The following is an 8,579-nucleotide window of genomic DNA, read 5'->3' as shown; positions in this document are numbered from 1 at the left end:
AAAGCTGTTTCTGAGCTCCTAGAGGCTACCGGCTGTTCATTGTAGGAAACAGGTAGCTGGACTTGATGGGCCTTTTGGCTAATCCAGCAAGACAGCTTTCATGTTGCCAGCGAAGGCCCTGCAGTGCACGAGGGCTCCTTAGCAGATAAATGATTTTTTGCCCTTAAATGCAGGTTGTTGTTTTTTAAAATAGAAATAGCCAGTGTGCATCCCCCCAATCCAGATTGGGACCCTGGTGTGGGTAGTAATGGAGTTTTAGCCCTCTGACCCTTGCCTCAGTCCGCTTCTGGATTAGGCCCCTTTTATCTGCATGGGGGTAGGGGAGAAGCTCCCATTCATTCCAGTTGGAGCTTTCCCCTCTATAAAGCTGCAGGTCTGAGAGGGAGCAATCTGGATCAGGACTTCAGTAGTTGCCAGATCAGATCCTTCACACTGGCTATTTCTGCAAGAAAAATGCTGCACTCCAAGGGCACCCCGACGTGACTCATGGGGGGGAATAAGGATCTGGCCCTCTGGCCAGTTCCCCCTCCCAGTCTAAACTGGGGGGGGGAGTTCTCTGAAAGTGGGTAGAGGTTCGTGAATGAGATACAGGAAAATGACATCTACTGATGCTCCTCTATAGTAGGGGAGAGGAACAGTTATTCCGCCAACCAGCTATAAATAAGGAAACATCACCACAGCAGAGGATTCTTTTTTAAAACAAACTACCAAATGGTCTTTATTCAGTTCCAGTGCTTCCCACCCGATTGCCTTCCAGTTCAGCCCACTGATCCAGAGGCTCAGTTGGCAAATATATCACCCATAGGCATCCAGACACTTTTACACTGTGTGGCCTGATAGAGAAACTCTTCCCCGGCCCCTTCTTGTGGGTCAGTCCAGCAACGCCGCTCTGCTCCATAGTTCACCCAGGTCCTCTTCAGATTCCCAGCTGAGGCCCATTCAACAAGTGCAGAGCCCTATGGTGGAGAGGGCAGAAACAAAACAAAGAAATGAGAACTCATTTATAGGGTACCTTCATTGATCTTAGGCAGACATTTTCAAAAGCCCTTTATCTTCAGAGATCATTTCCCTCCATAGACTATATCTGCTGTGGGACTCCTGCCCACTGCAGAGGATTCTGGGAAATATTCTCATGTAGTTGCTCAGTTTAACTGTCTTGATAGGCCTCACCATGATACCACAGGAGCTCAGAATATGCCCTTAAACCCTGATCTGCCTGGTAAGGATCATGACCCCTAAGTGGGTCACAACCTATGGTGCAACCACTATTTGGAGGGTGCCTGGTTGTCACAGGAAGCTACCTTATACCAAGTCCATCTAGCGCAGTACTGTTGACACTGCCTGGCAGTGACTCTCCAGGGTTTCAAGCAGGGATCCCTCCCAGCGCTACCTGGAAATGCCAGGGATTGAACTTGGGACGTTCTGTTTGCAAACCAGATGCTCTGTCACTGCGTGATGGCCCTTCTCCTGTCATCAGAGAGTTCTATAAAGGCTACTACTTGGTAGATGGATAGTACCTGAAGTCAGCTGTATGAAGAGAAAGGAAAGGAGAAGGACACTACAAATTAAAAATGGATCCCATTTTAAAGGACGGGGATGAGGCTGAAAATCCTGATCTAAAAACACACCTGACACTCCCCTGTGGTTGTACAATGCATGGAAAGATCAGTAACCAGAGCCAGCTCTCGTTTTGAGAGGGCCCTTCACAAAGTGAAGCCCTGATCTGGCTTACCTAGAGGCAGCAAAAGTGGGGTGCAACTGGCTCCAGGACCCTATATTTAAATTTCCCACAATGCCCTTGATATGGCATCGCTGTGGACAACCATTTTAGATGTAAGTCACTTTGGGCTGCTTTTGCAAGGAAAGCGACTAAATAAGAACAAGAATAAGAATAATTCCCTACAGTGTCTGAGAGCATTGCCCAGCCCCCACTGCTTTTTAAAAAAAAAATGGTGGGCCCAGGACAGGCATCAGCTGTGGGCTCCACCAGGCTCTTGGGGGTCAGCAGCTGCTCAAGGATGCTATGTGCTGACATTGGGCCTATTGGTGGTGGCAGGCAAGGTGTCTTTGCAGGAAAGTCTGTTTTCTCCTTGAGGAGCCTGTGACAATCTTCCAAGGGGTTTCCAAGGCTGAAAGATGACAGATCGAGAGCTATGAGGCCCAAGGAAGGGTTGGTGAAGGAGGTATTGCAATTTTATATCTTTAGAAGGAGGAACGGCTCACAGCTGTGTTCTCCAGAACCATCTCTATTCTCTTGGTAATGGTCTGGAGGCCAAAAGTACATCTTGATCACAGCAGAAAGCAGTTCAATTGACAGACAGCCTTGAACAATAAAGTTGGTGCGTCCTCCCAATAAGGGCCTCAGTGTTATCAAGCACATACCCTCAGGCTTGGCCTGCGTATTACATAATAAATTCCAAAGAGTCATTCAGCTGTGTTGCACAACCCTCTTCCTCCTCGCACATTTTAAAAAATGATTTCCCTTTCAAGCAAAGCTGGGGGGAGGGAGGATTTTATCTTCTTTTTTTGCCTCATGATTAAGATCTGGTAAAGGCATTGAAGGCCACAAAAAAATTGCTTTGCAGGTTGAACTTCGATCAACTAATGGCTTCCGACTCCAACCCAGAAATCTTCATTTTAGGCTACTTTGTAGCCCTGCTAAATTTTCCCTGCTACATGTCCATATTGAGAGGACAATGTGGAGGAAGCAGACTTCTTGGAAGCAGTCAGCTAATACTCAGACTTTTTACTAGTGAGAAGCACTGGTCACATCCACATCATACATTTACAGCACATTTAAAGTACACAGGTTCCCCCAAAGAATCCTGAGAACTGTAGTTTACCCCACACAGAGCTACAATTCCCAGGACCCTTAACAAACTACAATTCCTAAAAAGTTCTTCAGGGGAAGATGTACGCTTTAAATGTGCATTAACTGTATGGTGTGGATGTGCTGACAGACTCAAGGCTGATAAGTAAATGCCAGTAAACTTCAGGAAGCAGGACAAGCTGAAAATTTAATCTGGGAAATACACAGGTTTGGTGGTTTGGGAAGTCAGCAAACAGTGGTATGAAACTGGTCCTCAGTGGGTTGCATGACCCTTAAAGGACCAGATAGGTAGCTTGAGGATTTTCTTGGATTCATCACTGTCTGGTGAGTTGCAGGTAGTGGCAGTGGCCAGGAGTGCTTTTTACAAGCCCCAGCTTGTATACCAGCTGCAGCCTTATTCTGGAGCAGCTGGACCTGACCTCAGTCACCCCTGCACTGGTTACTTCCAAACTGGACTGCTGTAATGTACTTTATGTGGGGCTGCCTCTGAAGGTCTGGAAATTGTAACTGGTACAAAGTACAGCTGCCTGGATGCTGGTGGTGGGCAGAAGACTGAAAACATAACTCCAATTTTGGGCCAGCTCCATTGGTTGCTAGTAAGTTTCCTTTAACCTTTAAAGCCCTAAATAACTTGGGATCAAGTTATTTAAAATACAATTTTTACCCATATAACCCTGCCCTATGTGTAGCTCTGCTTTGGAAGTCTTTCTTGAGTTCCTGCCTTAAAGATCATTCAGGTTGACCTGCATAAGAAATAGGGTCTTCTTGGTGGTGAAAAAAACAGGAGTGGTTGGCATCCAAAGACAGCAGGAGAAAAAAGGAGGGGGAACCCCAAGATGCCGAAGAAATAGATTTCTTGAATGGAAAATCCAAACAGATTTTATTAAAAAGGAAGAAGTCCAACACGTTTCGGCCACTTGAGACTTGGCCTTCTTCCTTTTTAATAAAATCTATTTGGATTTTCCATTCAAGAAATCAATTTCTTCGGCATCTTGGGGTTCCCCCTCCTTTTTTCTCCTGCTATCTTCTTGGTGGTGGCCCCAGAACTTTGGAACTCCCTATTGACTTGCATCTTGCCCCACTTTATATGTATTTAGGTGAGCATTGAAGACCACCTTCTTCAATGCTGCTGTTAACAAAGATTGTAATTACAGTAGCTAGGGTGTTGCTTTCTTAAAATTATAGACTTTGATTGATTTCCAAAATATATCCAACAAACAGTTTTTAAGCTGGATGCAGGTAAGTACAGTGGCACAGTGTACAGGATTGGGGTTCAAGTGGCACATAAAATCATACTCAGTATGGCATATTTTAGTAATACATTACTAGTCAAATTTTTTTGCGGGGGGGGGACTCAAAATAAAGTTAAACCAAGTTGAAAAAAGCAGTCTTGTTTCACCCGGCCTCTCATTGCCCTCACTTTATGGGTCAGCTTTTCCAAAATGGCTCCCGACCTTCTGATACCAATGGCTTAAGTCAGAAATTAGAAAGTCCTTCCAGTTTTTAGCAATAACTGCTCAAGCTACAAACAGAAGGTGTAAGATGAGTTCCTTACATGGCAGGTCCTTTTGAGGCCTTGAGAATAAATTAATTAAAGCCAGAGCTGGAGTTGGCCAGACCAATTAGCTAGGGCAGTGGTTCCCAACCTTTATGAGCATTTGACCCCTTTATAAGCTCAAAATATTTTGTGACAACCCCCCCAGCTAATTGTAATTTTAGCCTCTGTTAATTGAAAAAATGGTACGTGGCAAAATCATATCTCCAAATATCCCTTTCTATAAAAAGCTCCTTGCGCACAGGGAGGTGTTGCTTTCTTTTCTTAATGCAAAGGTTCATCATATTGGTATCCCTCTCCCCGCTTCCCAGTTTGAAGATGTACAGTCCTGTCTCCCAATACCAGTGTTGGACTAAGATCCAGGTTCAAATCCCCACTCAGCCTTGAAGCCCACTGGGTGACCTTGGGCCAGACACAGTCTCTCAGCCTGACTTATCTCACAGGGTTGGTGTAACAATAAAATGGAAAGGGTTGAGCAACTTGGAGGAAAGGTGAGATATAAATGCAATAAATAAATAAATAAATACATTTCAGCTGCAGTACTTGTTCTGAGTAAGGGTGTCATCAGCAGCGGCAATGCAAGGAGACGGGAGTAATCCCTTCTTCTTCCTGGTAGCTTCGCCCCCAGCCTCCTTTGGTATCTGCCACATGTTTTACAGGCAGATGCCTGCCCTTGGCGAGCTGGAAAGATACTCTGCAGCTTCAGCAAAAGGCCTCCCCTCTCATTTGGAACAAGGGGGAGGTATTGTCTGCAGTGGCACTGGGGAGCAGAATGTCCAGGGTGTTGGAAGTGGGGCAAGAGCAACTCCTGTTTTGTTCTTTTGTCTATGTTCCAGAGGGAAGATAGAGCTAGGATCCTCCAGATGGATAGGCTTGTTTACTTTTACCTGTGATGCTCTGACTGACTTCCTTCTGTTGCTAGACTGTTACGTCTTTAGGGAAGCTTACCTGCCCCTCCTCCTTCCGCCCTTTCCTCTCCTTTGTCCTCCGGCTGTCCAGGAGAGAGGAGACATCCCTTTGTCTCTGCTCTCTCCAAGCATGGGGCTAACTCCTACACCTGGGCATTAAGCCTCCAACTTAGTTAGTTAGTTAGAACTAGGTATGCCTTTCTATCTACTATGTATTTCTACAAATAAAGTAGCTTTTCTTATTTTACTAAGTCTCCAGTCTCAGTGATGCTGATGCAGGGTAAAAGCCTGCTTTTTTAGGCAAACGCACGCACACGCTGGCACACTCACATTTCAACATCTGCTGTTACTCTCTGCTGCTGTGGTGCTGCTTTTCAAAGAAATTAAGCAACACAACTACACATAGCGCAACACAGGGAGGGAAGACTTTTTTAAAAAAATTAATAAAACTACTGTTCATGGCCCCCTCTGGATTACTTCAAGGCCCCCAGGTTGGGAACCACTGAGCAAAGCTGTTACAGAGCAGCTTCTTAATTATTCTAATTAGCTAATGTGGCTATTATATTTTTATATTTTGTCTTGATCTTTGTGATGTTGCTTTGTACAGGCATAGTTCTAAAAGAGTCACTAAAATAGTTTAAAAATAAATAAATAAAGTCAGACCCCTGGTCCATGTAGCTCAGTAGTGCCTACACACTGATTGGCAGCAGCTCACTAAGGTCAGGGTTTCCTCCCAGCCCTACCAGGAGATGCCAGAGACTGAACATGGGATCTTCTGTATGCAAAGTATGTGCTCTTACCACTGAGGTATGGCCCTTTCATACTAAAAATGCAGAACAGCTTATGTAACATGAGCAACTGTGCAAATATGCTTTTATATAGTTCACAGGATTCACCTTTTCTTGGAGTAGAAATAAGTACATACAGCCTTGATAATGACTTTTCTTCCCTGATAGGGGAAGGTATACTGTTGTACACATAAGGACTAGGACCTTGCTTTATTTTTACAAAAAGAAAGCCAGGTGGATTCTTTGGCCCTCCAGATGTTGCTGAACTACAACTCCCATCATCCCTGCTCACTGGCCATGCTTGCTTGGGACTTAATGGAGTTGTAGTTCAGCAATGTCTGGAGGGCCAGCAGTGACCCACACCTATTAAAAGCAGAGATTCTCAGGAAGCTCAGCTCTGTCCTGGGACCATGTTCTGCATTTTTCCCTTCTGTGCCACTGCATTTTCCTGTTGCTGCTGCTGTACTCAGAAGGGATACTCACCTCCTTAGAACCAAAGTACCACATAGCCTGCACATCTTGGTGCTCAGCTAAGCCTCGGCTCAAATGATCCCGGTTGCCAGAGATGATGTTCACCACTCCACCAGGGACATCCGAAGTGTCCAGGACCTGATGCAGGAGACATGAAGAGAGGGATACCATTACCGGTCTGTACCAAAATGCAGCCCCATCCAGTCTGGGAGGAAGAAGCGCAATCTGGCAGGAGTAGAAGAAATTGTGGAGGCAAGACTCCTAGGTTCCTACATAGGCTGTGAGGCAAACTGGAAAACAGTGCGTTAGAATATGGGTTTTTTTGGTATAGTGTGGTCTAGTAGTTAGAGTGTTGGACTAGAACCTGGGGAGACCAGGGTTGAAATCCCCACTCAGCCATGAAGCTCGCTGGGTAACCTTGGCCCAGTCATAGTCTCTCAGCCTAACCTACCTCACAGGGTTCTGAGGATAACACAAGGACAGGAAGAACCCATGTATGCTACCTTAAGCTCCTTGGAGGAAAGGCGGGATATAAATGTACATAAAATAAATAAATGAAAACACACTGTGGTCCTTCACTTGCAACCACCTCATTCAGCTGAATGTGTAGATGCAGCTTCTCCAGTTACATGCACAGCATGATTGTTAGCACTTGATCAACAAGCGCCTTTACCCAGTGGGGTCACACCAGGTAAAAGCAAGAACTCTTCTACTAAAACATCTCTCTCTCTTGCTCTGTTTTGTCCGGTCGTATAAATGGAGAGTCTCATGGAAGGGCTCCCACAAACTCCTTGACTTAACTGGGACAAAAGTTTTAACACCCTGGCTCCGTACCATATTTTGCAATTCTTGACAAGACAAATGCTGGACATACATGCGCAGAGTCTGCCAAATGCAATCTGTTTTCATAAACACCACAAAGTAATAGGAGAGAGATTCTCTAGGATCCTAAAGTAGGCCATAAAGAATTGAGAACTTAAAAAATGGCAACAAAACTGCATAGTATTTCCCCCCCATATTCTGATAGGTATACCCCATATGTGCCACTTGAGCATTTCAATCTGCGAAACAGGCACTGTTACAGGTGACACAAAATATCCATTCTACCCTTGAAGAAATCTTTTAGTGTGGCAGCACCAACTTTTTGGAACTCCCTGCCAATTGACGCCAGGCAGGCACCTCCACTGAATTCTTAAAACTACTCAAAATGTTTTTGTTTAGGCAAGTGTGATGTTCCTATATTAATGTATATATGGTAAGTGTTGGTTGTTTAGAAGATACATGGTAAGTGGAGTGAAAGAGGGGGAGTGAATGGGCAGTAGAATGCGAGATGATTGGCTGAGTGTTTAAAATGGCTGAATGTATAAAAGGAAGAGTGAGAGTGGAATCGGGGGGAGAAGAGAACTGAGTGGGTTGCTTGGTGGGGTTTAGAGAGTTGTTTGCCAGGAGGGAGGTGGAGTTCGGATTAGTATTGAGTAAAACCATATGCTTATGTGCCTTAAGAAGAAATCTTGTTAATCTTGTTAGCTTTGTTATCTGTAATAAATACTTAATTTGGTTTACCAAAGGCCTGATCCTTGGCTGGGGTTTCACAGACCAGAAGGGAGGGTAAGGTAATGACCAAGGCTGAAGGGGAACTGTAACAAATGGTGGCAGCGGTGAAGAGAATAACAATACCAGTATTCAGAGTCTCTGGGAATACTAGTATTGGGACGTTACTAGTGGTTGCCTAGCAGGGGGATCTGTTGAGATCTGTGCTAGAGCGGGGAGAGAAACCATAAGAGAGAGGACAGTCCGGACTGGTGGAGTCCCTGGTGGTGCCTAGTGACAGGCAGTAGCCACGCGCAGGTAGGAACCTGACAGGGAGAGCCAGGGAAGGGCTGTCACAGCAAGCTTATCCAGAATCATAGAAGCTAATGTGTTTATTTGCTTTAAATTGTTTTTAATTACCTGTTTTATCAATAATTTTGATGTATTTTGTAAACCGCTTAGTTTTTAACAATCAAGTGGAACATATATTTTAATAA

General features: G+C 44.8%; 1 protein-coding gene across 3 annotated transcripts in view; it reads right to left on the bottom strand.

Moving 5' to 3' along the window:
• Positions 1-687: 687 nt before the first annotated feature.
• Positions 688-8,579, bottom strand: part of ALDH16A1 (aldehyde dehydrogenase 16 family member A1) — a 65,033-nt gene continuing 57,141 nt past the window's right edge. For all 3 annotated transcript variants that reach the window (XM_061589595.1, XM_061589597.1, XM_061589596.1), the window contains 2 exons: positions 6,565-6,690; positions 688-956 (listed from right to left, as the gene is read on the bottom strand). In XM_061589595.1, coding sequence (XP_061445579.1) covers positions 780-956; positions 6,565-6,690 — 303 coding nt within the window. In that variant the 3' untranslated portion in view covers positions 688-779. The remainder of the gene's footprint in view (positions 957-6,564; positions 6,691-8,579) is intronic.

Source organism: Rhineura floridana, chromosome 11 (genome assembly GCF_030035675.1).
Source record: "Rhineura floridana isolate rRhiFlo1 chromosome 11, rRhiFlo1.hap2, whole genome shotgun sequence".
NCBI classification, from domain to species: Eukaryota; Metazoa; Chordata; class Lepidosauria; order Squamata; family Rhineuridae; genus Rhineura; species Rhineura floridana.
The sequence above is the reverse complement of the archived record's forward strand: the minus strand, read 5'-3'. Positions and strand labels throughout refer to the sequence as shown.